Source organism: Corvus moneduloides, chromosome 20, assembly GCF_009650955.1.
Source record: "Corvus moneduloides isolate bCorMon1 chromosome 20, bCorMon1.pri, whole genome shotgun sequence".
Lineage (NCBI taxonomy): Eukaryota > Metazoa > Chordata > Aves > Passeriformes > Corvidae > Corvus > Corvus moneduloides.
Window position 1 is genome coordinate 3,094,011 of NC_045495.1, and position 25,713 is coordinate 3,119,723.

Consider the following 25,713-nt stretch of genomic DNA (forward strand, 5'->3'; position numbering starts at 1 on the left):
AGGGCATTCCCAAAAGGAGAGGGCAACCTCACCACCAACACCATTTCCAGGGATATCTCCATGGATGGCTTCACAACAGCCACCCCAGGTACAAAGAGCACAGCAATTCCTCTCTCAGAAGCTCCTGAGCTGCTGCATTCTGCTGTTCAATAAACCCAGCCCTAATTGTTGCAATTATCTCTTCACCTGCCTCCTAACACCACCTCCTAACACCAACCTTCCAGCCGTGAGATATCGGAAAGCAAAAATGCGTCGGAAGTGTCTCCCCAAGTTCCCAATCTCTGTCTCACTGATAAACTCCCCACAATACCAACTGTCCAAGCTGTATTTTAGTGAAAAGAGCAAAACTTTGCTTAAATCATTCTGCTTCAGGACTATGGCTGTGGATGAAGGCAGAGGGGCTGCCCTGCTCACGTGAAAATCTGGAGGGGATGCAGTGCACCAGACTGTGCTGGTGGACAGCTACCATCTCCTCATCTCCCCAGGGGCATGGATTTGAGTAGGTCCTGAGGCCCTGGTCACCGATCAGGATACACCTGTACATGGTCCATTTACAGGGTTGTAAATCCCCTAAATAAGAAGATAGTACCAGCCTCAAGTAACTCACAACTGAACATTTACAAAACCTCCATCTGCTGCATAAAAAATACAGCCTTTGATATTGGTGCCAATTAAAACAATTGCATTTACCATTCACCCTTTAATGTTTGCAGAGGGCTTTGGAAGCCCTGTGCTGGTACAAGCAGTTAGGTGTTGCCTGCTTTGCAGAGGTAGTGGATGAAAAGCAGTGTAAAGATAAAAATCCCAGAAGTGATTTATCTGGAGTGAAAAATCTAAAGCTGACACTTGAAAGTCCAGTGAGTTGCCTGGTGACTCCAGACAGTTTGCTTGGCTGACAGGGCAAAATATGAATTGCAACTGTTTGTAGAGGAGCTTCTTTGGGGATCTGAAAACCCAAACAGCTATTTCATCTTGCTTTGACAGAAATCCTGTAGTTACATTTGAGCTGTTGTTGTACAGGCTAGAACAGAATCCAACTCACTCTCACGTGGCAGGATTGTCTCCGCACTATTAACTGGAATAAAGATTGCTTTGGTTTCAGTGAAGTGAGCCAGAGCAAAGCATGGTCGTACTGGGAGCCTGAATGCTGCACAAAGGATCAAAACTGCACTAAATTAATTGCTGTGAAAACAAACTTTTCAAATCAATGGGATGGGAAAAGCTTAGGCCCCACAGGAGATTCTGACAGAGGCTGCCTTGCTGACAACCGAGAACTTCAAAGACTTACTTTGTCCGTATCACTTTTCTCGATCACAATCTCATCTGTCTCTGCCCCAGTTTCATCCTCCAGAAAGGGGTTGGTGGAGGGAGGTGGCACTTCTGGCTTCTTCTGTTGGAAAAGAGGAAGCTTCTTAGAGAACAGGCAGTTTTGTGCCCTCTGGCACACAGCTGCATCCATGTTTTGCTTTCCTGAGCCCTTCAAAGCGTTGCCCAGCAATTTGCCTCCTCCCAACAGAGGTGACCAGATCCTGGCTCCCTCTCCATCCCTCCCCAGCACACTCCATTCCTCAGCCCCTGCTCTGTTTGCACCCACACTGCCTGAATCCTCCCTGAAGGGCCATTCTGACCAGTGTCACATTTCCACTCTCCCAAACCCCACTCCAAAGCGTGTGGTCTCCGCTGGGATAAACCACAACAGCAGCTTCAAAACCTTACCTGCAATAAACCCCAAATTGCTGCTCCCACTGCTTGTCCCCCCTCTGCACTCACCAGCCAGCTATTTATAATGGTGGCCTTCATTTTGGGTATCAAACAGGGCAGATGATGACAGCCAGAGTGGCACAGCCTCTAGGCATGTCACAAAGGGGGAAACATGGGATTTTCTGTCATTTGAAACCACACCCTCCCCTTCTGTTTTCCTCACTTATAACAACCCAGTGAAGCAAATTTAATTAAAGCTGCAAATTTTGTTCGAAATTTGTCAGAAAAAATAAAGCCATATTCTTGAGAGATCTAAATTCAGACAGGAGGAAAAACCTTCCAGGACTTCCCTTTTTAATTAGCAGCACCCACAGCAAATGACAAATGGGTCCAGCAGGCTTTCCTTGGAGGCTGAATTATCACATCCAAGTAGGCTTCAAGACACCAGCTGGACAGAGAAGCCAACCTCAAACCAGAGTGGCTTCTGAGCCACATATGCTCTGTGCTCCCAGGGCACTTGGCTGACAGAGCTCTGGGCTGAGATTCCAGGCAGGAAAAGCTCAGAGATGGCTCCAGAGATATTCCCTGAGTTTTTTCTCTTGGTTCTGCCTTTACAATTTACCAAAAGAGACAAAGCAGAAGCTACCAATGTCCCTGCAAGCCAGAGTGACCCAACAATGTGGGACTGAAAGCTGGCACCCTGTGGGTGGGGAGTGTGTGGTAACCAGAAAGGAAGAGAAGAGGGGACTTTTAGCTCTAACGTGTCACTGACACGTAGAGAACAAACATTACAAGGCAGTTACTACACCATAATCACTCCGTGGTTCTCCATAGCTATGCGGATTCAAACAGCACAGGGCCCCAGGAGAACCAAAAAAAGTACACAGGCACTGTATTTTTATTCTTGTGAGCCCTGTGCCATCTTCTCTACAGTCTACACAACCAAAAAACCACTTTTCCAGCTACAGGGCACTGAGCAGAGTTACATTAAACACCCAGTGCAAGGAGAGGCTGCAGGTGACACCTTTTGTAGTCTCCACTACCTGAGCTATGTGTGAGAGGGTTTCTTTCTCCTGAGAAAGCTGCTGAGTAAAGGATTGCTCTTCAGAAATCCCCTTACCACTGTGCCATCAGCAAGAGTGCAGCCTGAGAAGCGCTTGGCCAGGAGCCCTTCGAAGTTGGTTGTTCTCTGAATTGCAAACAAAAGCAATTTCACCTCAATCTCCTTCGCCCTCGTGCGCATGATCTTAGAGAGCTCTGCCCTGCAAGAGAGAGGGGATATAGAAAAAACAAATGTGGTTTTCTATAAAGATCTGAAACCTAACACTGGAACTCAGTCCATTCCCCACAGACACTTTCATCACAAAATTCAGGCTAATTCCTAAGAGGCTCTCTAACATAAAACTGCTTTGCAGATCCTGTTTCAAACACAACCACAGTTGTTCTGAGCTCTGTGGGTAATAGAACCCCATCTCCTAGCAGCAGCCAGTTGGGAAAGCCCTCAGGAGCCAGCCTTGGGAAGCACTGGGGTCCCAGAATAAAGGCAATGGTACTACTGGGACTCCACCTGGCACCTTCCTCTGTTTCCCTGTCTCTGGCTGGCAAAGAGCCTGGCCTGAGGCACACACACCACAGTCAGCTCATGCTACTCCACTTGGCCTGAAATACTACTGATTTTTACCTCTGTTACACTGAAAATTGATTTTCACATGGCTTCAATTTCTCCCCGTTTTAGCGACGCTTCTTGGGGTTTTCACTCCTCGCTCCCTTTAAATCACCGACAATTCCGCAGAGATATTTTGCAGCCTGCCTTTAGACATGGATCAGTGTGGCAGGAGCCAAGCCAGCCTTTTATTTCCAGGAAGCTGGGCGTGCTGGGAGGCAGCAGGAGCTGCGTGGGGCTCACCTGGTGACGTGGCAGAACTCCACGGCGATGCGCTCCGTCATGCACCACTCCGCCGGGAACATGCGCCCGTACTTCTCCTCGTAATCCACCAGCTGCCTCTTGATCCAGGCGTAGCGCCGGTCGATCTTATCCAGCCAGGCCACCTGAATCCCATGGACAACAACTTTTTTTTAGCATCAACAGCATCTTTAGCAGCAGCAGTTGCTAATATTAAGAACTGTGCTGCTGCTGCTCTGCAGAGGAGCTCGGGCGATCCATCAGAGCTGATTGGACATCTATTAATATCCTCTGAATGCTCCAAGGGGAGGTTTAGATTGGATATTAGGAAAAATCTCTTCACTGAAAGGGTTATGAAGCACTGGAACAGGCTGCCCAGGGAATTGGCTGAGTCACCATGCCAGGAGGGGTTTAAAAGGTGTGTGGATGTGGCACTTAGGGACAGGGTTTAGCGCTGAGCTTGGACATGGTTGGAATCGAGGATCTTAAAGGTCTTTTCCAACCTAAACGATTCTGGGATTCCAAGTGCTTAAACACATGCCAGACTGAAAATCCTATCTTGTGCGAATTAAGAGAGCAAGTTCTGTTGAAAATGAGGATAACAGTACTCCTAAATCATGCAGAGATTATTGAAAACTCAATCCAATAATATTTCATTTGATCCCACCCTCTTTGTTTCACAGACAGAGAGGTTAAAGTCAACAGTGGGACGAGAGTGCAGGAATTCCTGGATTCTTACATTCAACTCACATTTAAACTCCAACTAAAATTCTTACAACCTGAGCATGATGGGATTTTTCCCCTCAATAATTGTGCTTTCTGGTCAAAAAGAAGAAAGATTAATCCAGAAATCTTTGATGGAAAAATGTTATTTAAACTTAGGCATTTTAGCTTTTCTCTATTCTATGTCAAACATTTGAAATTGATAAAATACATTTTGATCTAAAGGTGAGTTTGGTTTGTGTGGGGTTTTTTTCTCCAAATTCAAGAAGGTTATGGTAAACTTTTAAAAAGCTGTTAGCATCAGGACAGGAAGCCTAAAAATTAGATACAAAGATAATTAACTTCCTAGAAATCCCTCCCCCTCAGATTTCTAAGCATTTTAGGGCGTTCCTTGTTTGTTTGGGGGTGGTGGTGTTGGGTTTGCAATTTTCAGAGTTTCATTTTTCAACCCTTCGCAGGGCAGGCAATCAACCTAACATGAATTTATTTCTTTTCTACATGAGGGGAGAAAACATTTCTAGTGGTGATATAAGAAACTGAGGTCTAAGGTGGGAGGAAGCCATCCTGGCAGAGATAACACCGACTCACAGCTCATCAGCCACTCCAGATCACACCCACAATCAGTTTCCAAGTCCTTGGGATTAAAACTTTTCACCACAGGAACCTGTGGAAGCGTGAATTTTGGGAACGCCAGCAGAGCAAAATGTGAAATCCAAATGTAGCTTGCTAAGCTTCCCTTACATCTTGATTTTCCTGGAAAAGGACCAGATACTCCGAGAGATGTTGTTTAATAAATTTCTTGATGATTTCCTGTTTGATCCTGGGATCCAGGACGTTGGCTACCAGGCAGGCATCACGTAGGACGTTGCTGGGCCCACCAGTCCTCTGTCAAAATAAACAGGAAGAAAATGATTTCAGGTTAAAGAAGTTGAATGGGTGATTGTAAACTGTACTGCATTCAGGTTATCTTGGGTTTATCCTTTCCTATTATTCCCTTTGCTGCTGCTACTCTTCATTTATTGCTGCATCTTTCTTCTGCTGGATGAAAACTGAGCTGCTTCCATTTCACTGGCTGTGAAGTTCTTCCATGGTAAAGACAGAAAATTTAGAAACATTCTTTTAAAAAAGGCTGTTTTGGTGCTGCTTCACATGGACACAGATCTGCCCTTCACCAACTGTTCCAAAGAGTTTCCTCATTCCTGTACTTGTCAGCTGGATGAAGAAACAAGCAGAGTTCATACTTTGAAAGACAGAACCTGTGTTTCCCTGGAAGTAAATTCAAATTCACACCTACTCCCCTTGCTGTTTGCAAATGTTTGGATGCACAATGTTGGGGAAGCACAGTTGGTGCCTTAGCCCCAGCCATGGTTTGTATCTGTGCTGAGTAAACCAGAGACAAACTTGGTGGCACTGCATCAACAGCCAGCCTGTGCTTGGCTTCCTCTGGACAAAACACAAATTTTTGTGACAAACAAATACCCAGGGACTGGGTGAGACCCCAAGGAAATCCCACTGGGGCTCCCCCACATGAATTAGTGGGGCATTCCCTGACTGGCTGCAGCCCTCTCTGCAGTAGCTGTGTGCAGTGTGACAGGGGAAGGGTGGCACTTCCCTCCCACATTCCTGACAGGAGCGAGGAGAAACCACCCTTTGCTTTCTAAAGGAACTGCTGAAACAGGCAGAGACTAAATCGAGAGGAAAAATGAGACTAGATCCAACACCAAGTATGCTGAACAGCTTTCAGTGACACTTTTCAGTGGGAGGAAGAGGGAAAGTGAGAGCTTTACCTTTGTACCTTGAGAAGGAAAGGCTTCCTCAAAATCAGCCAGGATCTGCTGCCCCAACTCGCTCTGTGCTGCCTTCACCCTGAGGGGGACACAGAAAGGGCTTTGGTAGTGGCTCAACAACCTCCCTGTCCCATTGCCTGCAAACATCACTGCCAGGTGACTGAGACACCAACAGCTGCATGAAGGTTTGGAAGGGATACAAAGGATGCTGAAGAGGAAACATCCACACTAAGAAGGTCTGTGTGTCAAAACTGGGAGTGTTTGCTCCTTGAATGACAACTCTCCACAGCATTGACCCCTCGGCTGCAGCTGAACATGTCCTGGATTCTCCTGCCCTGCTGCCATTTAGTATTTCAATAAGGGCCAGTTAATCAGCTGAGAAATCAGCAGGGTTCCTTTAATGCCAGTGTGATCTACATTTAAATTCATTTACATTGATCGCATTGCAACAGAAATATGTTTCCAACACGTAAAAAGCTTCACAATGTCTCAATCTTCACCATGAACCTTTCACAGTTCCAGGTGTACTGATCCACTTCTAAATGAATACTGTTGGCAGCAGTTTTAGCCTATAAATTCTCCATGTCTTAGAGAAGCACAAAAGAGCAAAGGTATGAAATGGGAGTAGAATAAACCACAACCTTGCTCTTTATTTGGCTGAGAGAAGAAAGCTTCCAATTTCCAGAAATAAAAGTCAATACAGCTTAATTGATACTTCTAGGGAAATGGAAATGCCTACACACACTAGAAAGTGCCAAAGCAAACACTGATGCACTTATATCCCTCTGCAGCCCTTGAATTCTTCCATCAGTTTTTATTATACTGGAAATGCTTTCAGGGCTAAACTGATCACTCAAAGCAGTGGATTTTTCCACTGAGATTGATACTTTAGCAAGGCTGGCGACGTTTACTGTTGTGAAAATGTTTGCTCAGACTGTGGGGAGAAGACTTGGGAATTTTTTTCATGCTTGTTTAAGGCTCCTCCACCTTATCAAGGGATGATCTGCTTCTTTAATCTTCCCATTTGAGTTCCATTAGTAGCAAAAACCTACGAGATGATCTGACAATGCTGGATTCTTTCATGGTGCCAAAAGCAGAAAATTCTAGTCCTTTAAAAGTGATGGCTGAAATATAACTTTATATCTGTGATTTAACTGGATGTACAACCTGCCTTCCCCAGGATTTATTTACAGGGATTTTGTTGGAAAAGCTTCCTGCCTGCAATGTCAAACATAATTCTTGCTTAAGCTCTCTGCTTCACAGGAATGTTCAGAAACTCCTCTGCTCTTCCAGGTAAAGATCCCCAGTTAACAACTTCGTAACTGGGAAACAAAAGGAATTCTCATATACATTTAGATAAGAGTGAGAAGTTTAATCAGTAAGGATTCAGCTACAGGTTTACTCCTACTTCAATTCTACAAGAAAGCACTTGCAGTTCATGTGAGAAAGCATTGCAGAACCAAACCCTTTGATTCTCCAGGAAAAGAAGAGGGGGGGGAAAAAAGCCGAAAAAAAAAAAAAAGACACTGAACACAGATTGAAAATTTTTATCTTCCAAATAATCAAGAAACAAGAAGTGTGTAGAATTAGGAGTCACAGAAATTAATGAGTTTGTATAAACAACTGGAAGCTGTTCGCAGTGATACTTCTTTCCTTATGAGTGGCTGTGGGGACCTTTCTATTTGACAACAGCTGCAGTGCAACACAGTGGAGGCACTGAAAAGAGCAGCAGCCAGATTCCTGAAGACTCGACAAATTTAAAAGAGCCTCTGTCAAGCAGTTAAAAGCCCTGTCCACAAGCTTTGTTGTTTTAGGCTCTGATTCAGGAAAATACTTAAGGATAGTCTTAATGGGGATTCTCGTATCCTTAAATTAAGAAACTTGCAGGAATGACTTGCTCAAGTAGGATGTTAAAAATACATATTTTTTAAAAAATAGGTCCTGCATAAAAAATCTCTCAAAAGCAGACAGGGAGAATAAGTTTGAGAATTTTTTTTTTCCTTCATATTTTCTAAGAGAGGGACAAGGCAGAGCCATTCAAGTAGCCAAAAGTTTAGGGGTGTGTGTGAGCAAGGACAGGGAGCCCCAGTGCCCTCCCAGTAAATATCACTTTTTATATAACCACACACACAGACACACTCAATTATTTTCACAATTATGAACACGCACCCAGAAGCAAGAAAACCTTTCTGCCACCTCTGTAGAGCTCAACTACCTCAGGCAGAAAACACAGGGGGCACTTGCTTTAGCCTGTGGAGATTACTGCCCCTGTGAAAAGCTGCCAGCTTTTCAGTAATTCAGAATATTCCCCATGCAGTGGAAACTGCAGAGATAAAAGCCCCGACATTCAGCACTGAAGGAGCTCTCTGCATGTGCCTGAGTGTGCGTGTGTAACCACTTGCACAAAGTCAATTGGCTCAGCAAGCCCAGATAAGAGATTTAGGATCTCTCAGAGCCTCAGGTGGGTTTGATAAGGCTTTTTTCCCTGGGCAGGTTCCCCCAGAAACACACTGGGATATCCCGGCAGCCATCCTGCATCCCACACAGCAGGGAATTGCCTTTTCCTGGGGTTGCCAAACCCTCTGGTTATCCAGCTATTAATGATTTCTGTTCCTCTGACTTTTATTTTATTATCAGTGGCTCTTGTTCTCCGTTTCCCCCGCCTTTAGAAAATAAAAACAAGAAAACCCACTGCTATGTTTCAAATGACATTCAATTACTAGAAACCACAATTCCTTTAGCCAAAGCTACCAGAAATCTTAAACCACGCCTGGCAGCTTGCTGAGATAAAAAGAGGCTGAGCCAGCCTGCTTTCCTGTGGCAAACTTATAATTATCTTTCTCCTAAATACTTTCCAGGCTTTTTTCCACTATCTGCTAGGCCTGCAAGACCACTTTTATGGGTGGGTTTGGGACCACTAATTGTGCCTCCCTCCACAGACAGAAAACAGCAGAGGATTGGGAGATAAGAAAATATTCCTGTTTACTACAACAGCTACCAATGCACCGCATTAGAAGTTGTTTTAGGAACACTCTTAGGAAAATATTTACATTTGGATACGAACTGTGACATTTTTACATCAATACTCAACAGGATCAGCACAAGAAGCCAACTAATTGAGAGTTCAGTCCAGGTTTCCAATGAATAATTACAGGATTTTTGTTTGGTTATCTTCAAAGGGACAGAACAGGTGGAAAACAGCATTAAAAACACATCATTACTTCTCACAGCATCCAGAAACAGCAACCTAAATTGAATACCCCATGAAAAGAGCACATCCAACACCACCGAGCAGGCACTTCTCCTTCCCATGGTTTCCCATTCATACTTGGCTTCACTCCATTCACACCATGAAAAAAGAGGCTTTTTATTTCAGAAAGCAACAGAATCTGCTCGTTTAGCAGTGTGTATAATGGGCTTATTGTATATAACAGACATTGGTTACTGTCACAGGTCTGTGCCAACATCTACTAAAGCATTTCTTGCCTTCCCAAACATCCTAGAGGCTTCACTTGTACCATTAAAACAAATCCATGAGATATCAAACCCCAGCAATTTCACAGTCTAAAAATATCCCTGCAAGAAGCCAGGCAAACTTCCTCTGATGTTTCATGAATCACGAAAGGATTTCCAAGCAAAAGAGAGAGAAAAATCAACTCCAAACCAGGCCCTAGCACACAGACATGGAGTCAAACTCCAAAAGCAGAATTATGGTGCCATGGACCTCCCTGTAAGAATTTTCTGCCTGCATGTGGAGCAGTAAGGAGCTCCCAGCAGCACCCCAGAGCAGCTCCTTTCACCCCACAAGCAGCCTCCTCTATCACTACCAGATGGTGCAGCTCGCCCTGTATAAACACTGGAAGGAAAACCCTGCCGAGGCAATTCTAAAAATAGGAGGAACAGACTTTCTCGAGCTTTTCAGATCCTTATCTTGAAGGCAGAATAAAACAAAAGAAGTTTTCCTCCATGTCCTTGCCAGTCTCGCTGGTGTGACTCGAAACCACCAGGCCTTTTAGCACGAGCTTGAATTGGTTTCTGTAACAATCAGCAACTACAAAAGTATTAAATAATCATCCACCAGAAAGGGGAAAAGAGCCAGAATTCTGGACCAAGCCTTAACTTTTATTTGGCCTTAAAATGGCCAATGACAGCGGGTTTCTGCCCAAAGGGCATTACCACTCTGGAAGAAAATGAAGCAAGCAATCTCTCTGAGCACAACGTTGGAACAGACAACAGCCTCAACTCAGAAAAGCACTGACATATGTTTACATTTCCTTGATGTTCATGTTCATTTAAGCAAATGCTTATGGTCAAATGCTTTGTTAAACAAGGCCCCATCTCTCTCTCTAGATCCAGAGAGGATTTTTCTTTTGCTCTGTTTCATGGATTCCATCTGTGCTTTCTGGAAGAGGTATCTACACCATAAAGAAAGTCCAACAGATTTACATGAAAACATTACAAACAAATCATTCAAACTCTGTTTCCATCACTAAACAACACAGGGAGCCAGCTGCTGTCTTAGCAAAGGGAGTCACCAAAAAAAAATAATTACTGTACCTGGAAGACTCCTTCAAGTACATCTGCAATGAGCAAAGTCACCTCAGGCAGGGACAGCAATGTCCCCTACAACAGGGAGGGCCCTGTTCCCTCAACTCCCAGCTGTCACACCCCAAATGAAGCCAAGACCAAGGAGAAATAGTGGCTTAGTGACCACTGAGCCTTCACCTGCTACTGCTGAGGGTGGTGGGGACTTGCCATGGGAGTTGCACCAAAACTCAACAAATTAAAGTGTAACTCTGCTTCAGAAAATCAAAACTGTACAAGCCCAGCAGAAGAAGATTGGCTATAAGCCTCAAATCTCAGCAGAACTGGGCAATGGGAGCAGGTTTTGGCAGAAGAGACTTAAGGTGCTCGGAATAACTGAGTTTGGCAAAGGCACAAGGAGAAATCCTGCCTGTCTAAGCCCTGGGGCTCTGCAGGCTGACAGCAGCTCAGCAGCAGCTGAGGCAGAAGGGGGCCCCAGACATCACCACGTGCATGAATAGGTTTGTGCTTCATGCCAGACTGCTGAGTCCCATCACTGAGCTGAACAGAGCAGAAGGCATCTCCTCAGGGCTCCCCACAAACACCTGCATGTGAAGATCACACAGAACAATTTGCACTTCCACAGGTTCCTCCAGGTAAGAAAATGAAAAGCCAGCCAGTAAAAAGCACAGAGCAAGTTACATCCCCACTGATTACTGTTATTTAACAGAATGGGCTACTCCAGATTTGAGCAAACTCTGTCCCATTTTAACCTGTTTGTTTTGGCTGTAAAGAAGCTCCGAGGACCATGTCCAGACTTCACATCCTTGAGACTCTGGATCTGCCTAAGACATTTCTTACCCTTCCTTCCCAGCAGGAAAGGAAGTGCTATGGGTTTGAACCTTTTACCTCTCAGAGAGCTGTCGAATCTGAGGGATCCCCATGTATTTGTTGAAGTGCTCCAACACGTTCACGACACCTTGGAGAAGGTTGGCAACTTCCCCATACTGTCTCCTCCTGGTCATAGCCCTGCAGAGGAAATTAAGGATTTACAAGGGCAGATTCAATGAAAATCCTGGGTGGTAATTCCACAGGTTACTTCATGCCCACTGGGTCATGCTGGTCCCTATTGACATTTATTTTTCTAAAATACACAGCTCTTCATTAACATTCCACCGCAGCATTAAAATTTCACTTAACCCATGCTAAAATAAACCAATCTGGCACGCATCTAACAATGCCTCAAAAAACCAGAAATGTCAAAAGCAACACTTGGCAAGGAACATGTAAACTACTGAATGCATCCGCTTCCCAGTATGGGTCCGGAGGCAGTAAATGTTATTTCACTGTAATGACCTGAGTGAAGCCATTCGTCATTACACACAAAGTGTGAGCTAAAGCTTCTCTGGAGGAGAATGACGCTGAAAAGCCATTAGCCTTGACTTCTCTGTTAATAACTTTCACAGGGAACTGACAGCGAAAAAAGAAAATCAAGTTAATTTGTTTTTATGTCATCCTTTAGGATCATTCCAGTGGAGACAGCAGGCTAAGTAAAATTTTATTCTCAACGCTTCATGACCCGGCGTTCGTGCAGGATTTGCTACAAACTGAGAACAGGCTGTGCAACTTCACAGATGCAACACGTAAAAAACTGTATTTTCCTAGACTGTGTGTTCCTCAAGCCTATTAAAAAACCCACAATGGATTATTAGAAATATTTAACCCCCAATTCATACACAGTACAAGCTGCAAGGTTTCCTTAAACTCAGGCTAGAAAACTAGAGTAGACCTTTACCAAAACTCATTGCAGTTTTTAGATGCAAGACTGATAAAAATTCTCCCAAATTCCCAAGAGTTAGGAATCCTAATGGGCTGCCTTACTCCTCAATGAAGCCAGACTCATTCCTTATCACCAAGGATCAACAGAGCAATTCAAGCAATCAATGCTGCAAACTATTAAACACAACAACACAGGCTGAGGGTCACTCACAGCAACACGGAAAGGATCTGCCAGCAGAAATCCAGACTGTGAAGCAAAATTCCCTCCAAAAAACCAGGCAGCTGCAACAGACCCATAGAGAACACTGCACAAACTTCACAACTCAGCAGTGGTGTCAAAGCACCACCAAAAATACCCACACTTACTCCAGAGAATCCACCCCCCCTGCCAGCATGTGGAGATGGTTGAGGGTGGTGATGGAGGTGGTCAGGTGACGCTTGGCATGATCCAGCTGCTTGATATCCCGGGTGATTTCCTTCACCTAGTGAATGAAAAAGGATTCTGGTTAAATATCAAGCCACAGCAATAACATTTTCAGGAGAGAAGAAGCCACTCTCCCCTCTTTGGGACTGTGGAGGTGTCAGCTCAGCAGCCCTGTGAACACTACAGGTTCAACACAGGCTCAGGAGGAAATTACCAACCAGTCAGGACCAAGGACAAAAACAAAAAACTGACAGGAGAAGTCAGTGTCCTCTGCCTCACAAAGGCCAGAAAGAAAGTGCTGCTCACCATTTGTTCAGATTTTTCAGCCTTGTCTTTAATATCCTTAATTTTACCGAAGAGCTGTTGAATGGCTTTCTGGGCTTCTTCCAGGGCCTGGAAAAGAAACAAGGTCAGAGTGGAAAGAAAATCTGCATTCAGTTTTCACCTTTCTAAGAAATACACAGTTGCTCTTAACAGTCCCTGGGGCTGGGGCAGTGCAGGGGAGCAGCTTTCTTACAAAGAAAACATCAGCACAACAAAAGTCAGTGTACCATGTTGGAATATTGAACCTGAGTGGGCCAGGGTTTCAGTATCCATTTTACAATAGTGCTTTGGCAAAATTTCATCAAGACATTCTATGAAAGCAGCTCTTTAAGGTTACTGGATTATATTTTGACACACTAAGTGTGGAAAAATAGGTAGAACTCCTGATCAACGCATATTTAGAGCAGAAAAATGAAACCTCCACAAGACCCTTATGCTCTTCATTAATTATAAAGAAAAAATGCACATCTAGAACACTGAGTGCTTGCCTAAACCCCTTGCTGAATTAGCAGGATATTATCCTGGTGGAAAGCATGACGCTGATTCCTTTGGAATGGGCAGCTCAGCCTCCCACCCACCTGCAGCAGGAATGGCTCTTTCTAAGCACAGGTTTGGCAGGTAAAGAGGTCAAGCCCAGGAAATGGATCTCACCAGGATTTTAGTGCTATTTTCTGTGGCACCTGGTCCCTTTTATTACAACCATGGCACACCCTGACCTCACACAACCAGTGTGAACCACACGTGGATTCAGTGAGCGAAGCCACATGTCCAAAATCACATGTCCAAAATTTGCCTTCTGAAGTAATTCAACACATTTTGCCTTCCCAGTCTGATAACATTTCCAGCTCCAGCTCCACTTTGTTTCCCGCTGTTAAGTGGGCTTCTATCCCTCTGTTTTTATATCCAGTCCCATGACCAAGGTTACAGCACAAGCTACAAGTTCCTTCAGCAAATAAATTTAACACATCTTCATTTGGAAATGGATGAGGAAACTATCTGCCAGCAGCTTTTGCTGGAATATAGCTGGGTTATAATAAAAGTATTAAAGTTGGAGATGGTTTATAAATCATTTTCCAGAGGCTGGGGGGGGGGGGAAGTCTCCTCTGAAATATCTTCTGAATCATGTGGAAGTTAACACTTTATCGATTGGTGTCACAGAGTTGCCAGACAGATGTTCACTGAGGGACATGAACACACAAAAATGTGCTGCAGGGTGGCTGCACCAGGGCTGAACACCCCCAGCAGCCTCTCCTTGAGCACCAGTCACCTTTAAGAACGATTTTCTCCTCCATTTAAATGCTTGTGGATAAAGTGCAAAGCAAAGAAGCAAAGAACGCTCCTTTCAACATCTTTAGCTCTGTCTCTGTACTCAGGCCTGCCGCACATTACTCAAGTGGGTTATTAAGCAAGCAGCAATGGTCCTGCACAGTCTGAGCTTTGGACAGGTCTGTACAAAATTAAAGAACCACCCTGAAATTCTTCACAGGTGCCAATTGCTGTGTTTCCCTTTGCTTCAGCACTAATGGCAAATGCTAATTTTTCTGCATGATCCCAGGGAAGTCAGAGCTTCTTCAAAAGAAGCTATTTTTCTGATGGTGATATTTAATAATATTGTGATAAAAAAGAGCAGAGACCATTTACAGGAAAGTGGGTGAATTTGTTCCTGCTGCTCAGTGGAAAGCAGCAAACTCAGGGTGGGCAAACTCCCCACCTAAAATCTGCCCCTGGAACACTGAGCAGAGGAAATTGGGATTCTGTCCCCGAGCACTTAAATCTGCTAAAAATAAGGCAAACTGGTGTCATCACTGGTCCTGACACTTTTACCTCCTTAAAAACTATGGAAAAACACAAATGAGACACCATGTGCTCTGCCCCATCTGATGAACTAAAGAAGTGTGATCTCCTCCATCATCTAGGGCATGAAAGTAGGTTTAATTGCTCAAGGTGTAATATAGAAGTTTATTAATGTAACTAATGACTATTCTTTCAGGTGAAAAAGAAGACAGGAAAAGACAGCCACACTGAAGGCTACACTGTATTGGAAAAAATGCATTTCCCTTCACACTCTGCTCCTGCTAGAACAGCGAATCATGAATTTTTAAAGGATTTTCTTACTGCTTTTGTTACCATTTTATTAATAGGTTTGTTTTGGACAGAAATTCTAAGGAAAAACAATATCAAGAGGATAGGAATTGCTTTTATTCCAGTCTATCTGGTTCCCATGATGGATGACAGGCAGCAATCTCCCAGCTGTGGCCCGGCACACGGTTCACCTTGCGTTACTAATTTATTGGTTTCCTCATCAGTGCAACTGGGAAACATGTAAATGTACACACCCCAAACAGCAACCAGGAGTGAAGTTACTGCCTTTCCTTTCCTCCACCAGCAGTTCATTCTGGGGGCACAGGACCATGAATAAATAGAGAGACTGGAGACATAATCTGTTGTGGTTATACGAAACAAGGATGTTGAAATGAAGGTTGCGACGTACTGCAAAAACACCATATGACTCTAATCAACAACTGAGCCTGCAAGCTACAATTAACCCATCAGCATTATTTATTCAACTTTATGCAACCTCTGAGTCCCAGCACCAGCTGAGAAATACGATGTGGAGAGGGCTCGGCCGCCGAGAGGCAGAGCCAGCGGTCAGCGGCGTCCGAGGCTTTTTCCGGAACGTTTGACCCCGGGCTTCCCAACTGCTCTGACAGCTGTAAATTTAGCAAAGAGGGCAGGACCAGCCATGGGGGGAGAGGCTCCAGACAGAGTGCGTGGTACAAGGCTTCAACCACGGATCACGTTCCTCCTTCTGTGGTGTAGTGCGTCCCACACGTCCTGGATGCAGGAGGGAAGCAGGGGACGTGGGGTGTCCCAGTTCCAGGTGTGTCCTGGTTCCAGGGGTGCCTTGCGGGCACTTCCCAGCAGAAGCAAGTTCCAAAAACACCATTCATGGAGAGGAACACACAAGGGGATCCCCCAGTTTAAGGCCACGATGTGTTTTCAGCCATCCCTGTTTCTCACCCAGTATTTATGCAGTGGGAGCTCTTGTGTTCGCAGCAGAGAGGAAATGCAGAAAGCTGAGACATCGCACACAGGAGGTGGAAAACCCAACTCCAGCTCACAGCCAGAGCCCAGGTAATCTGGGCAGCCAGTGAGCAGCTCTGCTGTTTGCCAAATTCTCCAAAGTTGGAGGGAAAAACACAGCCCATGAATGGGCTACAGCTCTGCAACCTCCTTCACCTTGAGATGCGGCAGGAAAAGACTCCAAAGGCGCGGGTGTAAAACAATAGGGAGCAGAGGTAAATCATGAATCACTGAGAGACTGCCTAAAAAACAGCTTTCCTTGGCATTATCCCAAGCAACTCCTAAGGTCAGACCACACATCATTCCTTGTGTCACCTTTTCACACGAGATCATCCAAGCAGCAAAAGGAGGGAAGAAAATAACCCGAGCGAGAGGTGGGACCAGACTATGACTTGTTTGTTAAATTTGGAAGTGATGCATTCTTTAAAAGGTTATGTTCCAGTGACTTACAGTACCAGGTTGACGCTCATACACACAAAAACAGTGTTAGCAACATTTATTCCAGCCAAAAAAAACCAGCCCAGTGAATTACAGTCAGTCTCTCCAAATCCCTGCAGTGCTGCAGATGGACACAGCCTCGTCCTCCCCTCCCAGCCCAGGTACGGAGCTGTCACATCACTCCATCACCCAGCAGCTCATTAGTGGGTGTGTTAATTTCTAAATACCTCTTCATGCATCCTATCAGGAATCTTGTGCAAGAAAATACTTCAATATCAGGAAATATGCAAATAGGAATTAAGAGGCCTCTGTGTTCCTAGAAGATGTCACTGAACTGGAGGGAAAAAGCAAATTTTCAGATGAAATTTCCTTGCTTGGGGATTAACTGAACTAACACTCTTTTTTTCCCTAGTAATGGTTAAAATACCTCCATGGTTTCTATTTGCTTGCTGCTGTTGTGCTAGAAACATGTTATTTTTATTTGATTCTAGCCAATATATAGCTCAATTGAATGTTGTTATTCACATCAGAAAGCTGCCCTCTACCAAGTGTTTTATAGACACTTAACATCTGCCAAATTCACAGCATCCAAATGTATTTTTAATGTTACAAATAGGGCTGTGGTCATGATGCTGAGAATTTAATGCTCTGGCCTGGTCCCTGCTCTTGAATACCGAATGTTAATGCTTCTTTCATTTGCTGCCACACTTACAGCTCAGATCAATGAAAATCTAGACCACAACTAAAAATAAGTTCCCATCCCCAATTCTCTGAGGAGCCTCAGCTGTGGAGATTTCAAAGAAACCCTCACACACTGGAACCAGCCTCACAATTTCTGCTCCTGAAACCTCATACAAACGAGTCCCTCCAGAATGAGAAAGGATGGAAATATACTTTGATTCTCAGACTGATTTCATTTCAGAGAAAACCCTTAAGTTTTACAGCCAAGGATAAACCACTGCAGCTGAAGCCTGGGCTTGTCTCAGCACAGGACAGTGCCAGCTGATTTCCCTGAGCAGACAAACCTGAAGGGCTCAGCACCCTGGGGTTTGATTTTAGCAGATTTCTACCCTGGGAGTTCAGTAAATAGTACATAACTACTACAATTGTCACTGAAGGAGACAGTTTTGTGTCATCAGCTCCAATCCCAACCACTCAGGCTGCACAGGATACTTTATATCAGCAGATTACATCCCACACTGCACGAAGCTTAAAATTGCTGTAGCTGCCCCTTCACTTAACCCCAAACTGTGCTTGGAAATCAAACCCCACATTCTCAACAGCTGCACAAACACTGTCAGACACACAGGGTGAAGTGAGAGGTGATTTCCAGGCAGTTCTGGTCAAAACCTTGCAGCTTAACTGCTGAACTGCACCCCTGGGCTGGTCCAGCACCTCTCTGAGCTGTCAGTTTTTACTGCATCGCCCAGCCCTGCACAGGGGCGTCTGCAGCACCAGAAAGGTGCTGATGTGCTGGGACAGAGGTTTGAGTGGCTTTGCTCCAGTGAGTAATTTTACACGGGTTTTACAGTCAGGCACCTAATCTGCACCAGAGCTGTGTGGCCACTTAAATGTTAATTGTGGGAGTTGCACAACCTAGAAAGTAAAGCCTCTGGAGCTTCATCAGGCTTGGCCCTCATGGTTCAGCTTCATCATCACCTCATGGCAGGTTACTACTGGCAGGTGAGCAGCTACAGCCTTGCTCCACACCCAACATTAAACACTATTATCACGCAGCAAAAACTCCCCGTGCAGACACTCATTATTCTCTTTATCTATTTCAGAATAGCCAAGCTGTGAGTCTCTGTTGACACCCTGATTGCAGGTGTTTGCTGCACCTCTCTGTGCCCAGGACACACCTTGTCCTGCAGGGCCTTGGATAACCGAGTGCCCCTGGCAGTGCCGCTCACCCTCACTCCATGCTGGAGCTGCCTGGGTCTGTTTGATCAGAGGGAAAGCACATTAAATTTACTTGGGAAGTCTGCAAATGACTGAGGGACTCCCGCTGATTTGTGTACTGATGTGTTTGCACACTGCAGTCGGTGATTATTTGCAGTATCAGAGCCACATCTGCAACAGCAGAGCTTGACTTCTGTGGGGGGTAAGTTTAGCAACAACTTGAATGACATCAGATTTTGCAAGGTGAATTCAGATCCGTGTTCATATGCTGGTTTGAGTTGGAGTAGAGTTAATTTTCATCACAAGTATGGGACTCTGCCCCAGCCAAAACCAACACAGGTTGAGACCTTAAAGGCAAATATAAATAGGGGGAAAGGACAACCACACCAGGAACCCTCCAAGCAACCAAACCTCCAACCCTCCAAACTGAATTGCTGTCAGTTTACCTGCTGTAAGCATGGAAGCAACACAGCTGGAATAAACGTGACCACACACCAATAATGTGAGACAACAACATCAAAAAAAGACAAAAAAGGGAAAAAAATAATTTTAAATATCCACAGCGAGACACAGTCTCCTCCCTGCTGGAATTCTATTTTCAGGCTGGGTTTCTTGCTTTGTTGGCATCAAACCCACACTTGACTGGTCACAGCGCAGCTTGCACTGCCTTCAACACCACCAACACCAGCACCTGCCTCTTGCCAGCACCAACACAACCCCACTCCCAGCCTCAGGCTGCAGGACAGGCACATCCCCACTGAAGCACAAGGCAAGGTCAAGCTCAGACTTGCTTCTGCCTTGCAGCAGATGGCAAAAGTTATGCCAGAATGAGAATAAACAGCACTACTTCTTGCTGGCATGCCATTCACCTGAAACCCTGTTCACTGAACGTGTTCTGGGCTAGAACAAGCTCAGTGTCTCTACAAGGGAAGGACATTGTCCAGCTGTCACAATTCACTAGGGAAATGACTCTGAATGAAACTCACTTTTGATTAATTTTGGCAGCTCAGCTCCTGCTTATTATTCATGGGTTACAAAAGAATATTATGGGACTTTAATCACTCAGCTGGAGCCTTACAGAATCTGTGTCACGACTTTTCATAAAATATATAAAGTCACACAGCTTAAAACACCATATTTAACCCCAATCCATTCACCATCTTAAAAGGCATTGAAATCTAACACAAGTCATATTTCTTATGCTCACACTGCAGAATAATGACGCATTCATTAAAAAAATCCAGGAGATAAAGCTTAGCCAGGCAGGAGAGAATGAATATAACTGAAAGATGGTGCTTACAACATCAGGGATTGTGACACCAAATAGCCCCCAAATATTTCAGAGACTTAGGTTTAATTAGTTATTAAGAGCTTATGACAGTCAGCACTGTCCCAGCAGCAGGGGCACATCAACACCTTCCACGTGAGCCAAACCTGGGCACTGTGACCAAGGCAGCAGGACTGGAATTTGATTGCTGGAAGTGAGCATGTGTTTAAATAAATAAACAGATGGCAGGAAGGAGGTAGGAGATCTGCAGGCACTGACTGCCTCAGTTCAGCGGGAAACACAACCTGCAGCCTGAAAAGCCACCCTCACACAAGGGCCTGCCAGGCTGACACTGCCTGTACCCAGCCCTCACAAAGCTGGAGGGGACAAGCCACTGACTGGCTGTCACCATCCACCAGCTGCCCTGGGGCTCAGGACACTGCTCAGAAAAGCAGCAGAGGACCCCACTCCCACTTCCCTCTGCAGCACCTGCATCCCTCTCTTCCTGTGCTCACTGTCCATCTCCATCTCCTCCTTCCTTCCTCTATTGATTCTCCAAAGTGTTTCCTGATCTCTATTTAAAGAAGAGAAAAACCAAAGGAGTATTTAATGTACTTCCAGCTATGACCTTGTCAAACCCACAACCTGTGGGCATTTTTCTCTGCCAGACACAGCCTCCTCCTTCCACAGGCTTCAACACTGCCAGACACTGCAGCACACCCAGGGCAGGGCAGGCAGTTGGAGTCTCCCCAGAGCTGCAGAGCCCAGATGTTCATTTTCCCATGCCAGGAGAAAGGACAGCCCTGGCTGACCAAAGGATGGGATGGCCAATTGAACTGTCTGGGCTCAGGCTGGACAGCAAGGATATATTCATGTTATTTGACCACAGCAGCTGCCATCCCTTCTCTTGTACTGCTGGAGTTATGAGAAAGAAAATATATATCACTGTTTTCATGGAGCAAAACAAAGAAGGAGCCAACCAAAGCAATCCAAGTTATCAGCCAGTATCTTCAGCCATGAGAAACATCCAAAGCTTTTCCCAGCCCAAGCACATCCATTTGCTCTTCTAGTTAACACCTAACTTTGTTCTAGCACTAATTGAGCCAGACCCTAATGGAGTCAGACACATTAAGCAATAAACCCCATTTTTCTTTGAAACACAGTCCTTACTTGAATCAACTTCAGTCATTCAGGCATGTTGTGTGCACAGGGCAGGAAAGGGAAGATGGACCAGAGATAACAGAAAAAAAGTTTGTTGGGCTTTATTCAGATTCAAATCCATTTGGGATCTTGGGACTCCTCTGGGGCTCTCAATTCTTTCCAACATGGATTTCAGCTGAATCTACCTCACCTTTACCCACCCATGCACCTCATCCTGGTTGCACAGACACTGTCAAGGGTTAAACCAGCAGCAAATGCAGAGGCTACTTATTACAAGGACAAAAGCCTGATAGGTGAAGCAGCTTCAGCCAAACAACCAGTAAAGGCATGTCAGCAACTGTCAAAAAAATTACAGGCAGTCCATGCAGAAGCTCCAGCAATAAACACAGCTGAGGAGTGACACACCAAACCGTACGGAGTGCGTTAAACGCTCCGTGGAAAAATCTATGGGAACTTTTTATACTACACCCTAGGGCAGAGAGGAAATTATGCCACAACTGGACTGCAGCTCTCAGCAAGGTCAGCCCACACTCTGGGTTCAGCAGCAGCAGCTCTGAGAAAAAAACCTCACAGAGGAAAAATCGCATCGCGCTGGCTCCCTAGAAACTGTTACAACTGAACCACAGCAGCTCCTGCATTCCCAGCCTCTCCCAAGGCATCCAAAATAGTCCAAGTCTGGGACTCCCAAGGAAAATTTTGTTACGCCCTACAGAGGAATGTTCCACCCACGGCTGTTGTTTCCTCCCATAAAAGGACCATTAGTGAGATAATTGCTGAGGTTCAGGGCATTGTCTGCAGATTTTACTGAAATATCGCACCAGGAAGGGGAAGCCAAATGAGCCAGACTATTTTAAGGCTTTTGCATTTGGAGGAAATTCTAGGGCAAAATTTCAAAAAGGCAGATGCTTTGAACCGAGAAACGCTATGCTTTGTGGAGAAGGGGGCATTCCTGTCTTTAGAGCTGCTTAAATAACCCTTGTGGGGCCACATCTATTTCATGGCCTTTATTTTTAGACTCAGAATCTGTTTTTTCAGACACCTTGCTGCTAATTTATACACACACGTGTACGTGAGCAAGACTGCTTGGGGAACAGTTTAAAAGCTGATAAGACTATAAAAAGCTACTCTTACATGAAAATTTCTTACTGAAATGCCTTCTCATAGCTACAACTCACCTCAAAGCCCTGCTCCATCATCTCAGTAGGCAGGAGTGTAATCCCAAACATTATCCCAGCCCAGACAGGACAGGAGACTCCATCACAGGGAGCACAGCAGCTGGATCTGCAATTAGAATTTTGGACTTCCTATCCCTAAGGTCTCTTTTTCCTCAGGGAGCACAGAGAGCACATTTCCATAGCTGCACACTCCATATTCCCCACTGGGTCAGACTGGGATTTTGATTCTTCTGACTGGGACAAAAATGCAGCACTACCCAGATTTGTCTCTGCTGGCAGCGCTCCCTCGCCATCAAATATCAGCAAAACGTTATCCTGCTCTCAAAACCAAGGCTGGGCTCCCCTCTCCTGGACAGCTGGGAAGGTGCAGCTCTCCACAAGGCTCCTCCACAAGACAGGGAAAGCTCTTTGCTGGGCTCAGTTGGTAAATAACCCAAAAAATCCCCTCCAAAAAAACCCCAATCTGCCAAGGCTGATAACCTCAGCTTGTCTTTTAGAAATCTGCCTGGATCACTGGTCTCTAAAAAAGAGACTGGGAAGGCTGATGGTAAACCCCAGTAATCTGGGCAGCACATGAATCAGGTGGCTACACAAGATTCCCAACCATTTTTTGGGCAGTTCTGGCTGACAGGAGATGTCAGCCAAGGCTGAGCTTTCCAGGTGCTCCTTCACCTGCAAGGGCAGCACAGACAGCTGAGGGCAGGGACTCAGCAAAAAACCCCCTCCTGGCTTGCTTTGACTTAACTTTTTTTTTCTTCTGCCACTGCATCCAAGGTTTGTATTTCCTTTGGAAGGAAGTCAGAGACTGAAAGGATGTTTATTCAAACTCTTATTTACCCCTCAGACAAGGACATCTCCAACACAACGCAGTCAGGCAACGCTGGCAAACACAGTTTGTATCAGGGGTTGTTAGGAGAGAATGTGACTGAAGGGAAGAGGTTTTTGCAAAACACCTTTCAGGCCCAATCCTGCAGTTAAATACACAGGATCCTGATCTCCCACTGAAATTCAAGCAGCCACAAAATCAGAGTTCAGATGCACTTTTATTTACGGCACAGGCTTTCAAAGAGACCGTGGATTGCAGTGCTCCTCTTGGATCTCAGTGTGCCAAGGGATGGAAACCAAAAGACAGGAATTTTCCAAAAATTTCTGGCTTTTCCAAAAGCCAGCCTGCTGCAAGTACTGTGCACTACAGGCTGTAGGCATCTCTTATGGTAAGAGTTACAAATGGAAGAAGATTAGAGATTAAACTTATTGATGTGGATGCTTTTAAGCTTTGTTTCAAACCTCTTGCAAAAGCTGGTTGCCAACTGTTTCCTTACTAATCAAGGGTGGCTTGCAGTTGTGGTTATGATGATAAAATGCAATAATGATTTTCATCCTGTGTTGCCTAAGGGAGAGGCTCACAGGGTGACACTATCTGTCCATGTGGATGTGTCAATCCCATTCTGCAGGGGAATACTGGTCTCGAGGATACAAGTTTCCCACAAATTTAGTAAGAATACAAGATCAGTAGAAGGAAGAACTTAATTTTGCTGTGGGACCAAATTACCAGAGAAAGTAAGTAAGGGAAGCAGCAGCACCAACTCCCTTCCATGCACAGAACTGATTTGCCTTAACAGCACCTTGTTTTCAGTTGTTTCAAAACAATTTCTTATCATGCACTGGAAAATAAAACCCATCCTTTCCAAGTGGGAGAAGTCAGGCCTTCTGCTCTATAAAAACATTTCCAAGTGTCCTTGATTCCTCTGAGAATATGCTGGTAAAACAAAGGCCCTTTTCAGCACAGGAACAGGCAGCTGAAGCTGGGAAACAAGGTTTTCACCCCCACAATCTGCTATCAACAGGGTGGTCATGTGAAAAGGGCTGCCTCACTCCCCCACAGCACCCAGGATACTCAGGGAACACAGTGCAGGAGTGACAGGAACAGCAAATGTTTCTTCTAGGTTTCCTCTGATTCTGGGGTGACAAATCCTGCCACTCCAACAGTCTGGTTCCAGCAATTCACATTAAAAAAATGCATATCCAGGTGTGAAATGATGGGCTTGGATTAGAAACATAGAAAGAAAAAGCTCACAGCATTTCAGAATCAAACTGTTTTTCTTCCCAGAGAAGTAACACTTCAAATAATTGAATGGTTTCAGTATTTGTCAGGATCTCAAAGTAAGAAACAACAGTTGTGCTCCTGGGAGATTGTCTGGCCTCAGCCCATGCAACTGCAAGCCCTGACATCTGTCTTAAAGTTTGCTTCTACCTTACAAAGCAGCAAAGTGAGGGAAAACAGGAAAATCCACACTAAATACAGGAACATTTGTGATTAACTGAAACATGTCCTGCGTGGACACACACGTGCACACCTGAAGGTTTTTACTTAGTCAGGAGTTAAACAACCAAACTAAAGGAAGGGCAGCACAGACAGCTCTGCCTTCCTGGTGCTTCAGAGCAGGACACAGTGCAGGTCCATCTCCACATGCCTTGGAGAACTTCAAGGGGATGGAAGAGTGAGAAAGCACAGACACAGGACAAAGCTCTGAACAAAGCTTGCCAATCTCCACGGCACAGAAATGCTCCTGTTATCCCATGGGCACAGCTGGTCATGGCACTGCTTGTGTTCATCCCTCTCTCCAAGTCCTGAGGCACTCCAGGCAATTCTCACCCACAGCTCTTCTTAATCCCACTCTTTTTTGGTCTTCTCAGAGGATTTATCTTCTCAAATAGGCCCAAAAGGCTACAACAGCATCAGCTTTCCAATCACAGACAAACTCTCCAAGTACTGCACAAGTTTCCAGTCCCTCCTCAATTTCTGTAACTGCCTCCCCACTTGACTTCTTGTCTCATTCCTGCACAGTAATTACAGGCAGCACCACTCCCAGGTAAGCCACATCCTAAGCACATCCCCAGTTTAATGGCAATACTCAGACATCCGTGATTAAACTACTTCTTCTAGGAGAGATGAGCATCTCTCATGTTTTTCTAAAGCAATACAAAAGCACAGACAGGTCAAATAATTCACTCGAGGTCACAGGCTCTGTGGTAGAAATAGGATTAGAAATAGATACCAATTGCTGTGACAGCAAGGAGTGGAAAATAAAGAGTCACTACCCCATGCCAGTCTTAAGTCTGATAGTAAGAAGTCACTGAGGAACCTTGGAACCTTGACTGATGGTTCAAGGTTCAATGTTCCTGCTCTAAAAAGGACAAGAAATGGAGCCACACCAGGTGACCCCTCAAAACCAGCTGACACAGGGGCCAAGCTGAGCACTCTCAACTCCTGCAGCCATGGCTGTGCTCACCAATACTGTACTCCCAGCAAACACATCTGTCAGGCAAAAAACAAGTGAAAACCTGAGGGCTGAACAGGAGCTGCAAGAGGAAGTGGCAGCCAGTGATCAGCACAGAGACCAACAACTCGGGACCCTTCACCAAACAACTCAGTGAAAAGGACAAACAGCCTTGTCTTGGCCCCTACCCAGGGGGTCAAATGTACTCATACCTATTCAGTGCTGCTCGTTCTACCATCAGCT

At 45.1% G+C, this 25,713-nt stretch overlaps 1 protein-coding gene across 2 annotated transcripts in view; it reads right to left on the bottom strand.

Annotated features, from left to right (window-relative positions):
* The window catches only part of VPS53 (VPS53 subunit of GARP complex), a 61,476-nt gene that overhangs the window by 30,754 nt on the left and 5,009 nt on the right, over window positions 1-25,713 (bottom strand). Inside the window, exons 1-9 of one of the 2 annotated variants that reach the window (XM_032129898.1) lie at window positions 22,190-22,271; window positions 13,148-13,234; window positions 12,784-12,899; window positions 11,548-11,667; window positions 6,115-6,193; window positions 5,069-5,212; window positions 3,608-3,750; window positions 2,822-2,963; window positions 1,289-1,390 (exon numbers count right to left, since the gene is read on the bottom strand). In XM_032129898.1, coding sequence (XP_031985789.1) covers window positions 1,289-1,390; window positions 2,822-2,963; window positions 3,608-3,750; window positions 5,069-5,212; window positions 6,115-6,193; window positions 11,548-11,667; window positions 12,784-12,899; window positions 13,148-13,234; window positions 22,190-22,240 — 984 coding nt within the window. In that variant the 5' untranslated portion in view covers window positions 22,241-22,271. Of the gene's footprint in view, window positions 1-1,288; window positions 1,391-2,821; window positions 2,964-3,607; window positions 3,751-5,068; window positions 5,213-6,114; window positions 6,194-11,547; window positions 11,668-12,783; window positions 12,900-13,147; window positions 13,235-22,189; window positions 22,272-25,713 lie in introns of those variants that run through there. The other variant, XM_032129897.1, reaches the window with a different exon arrangement.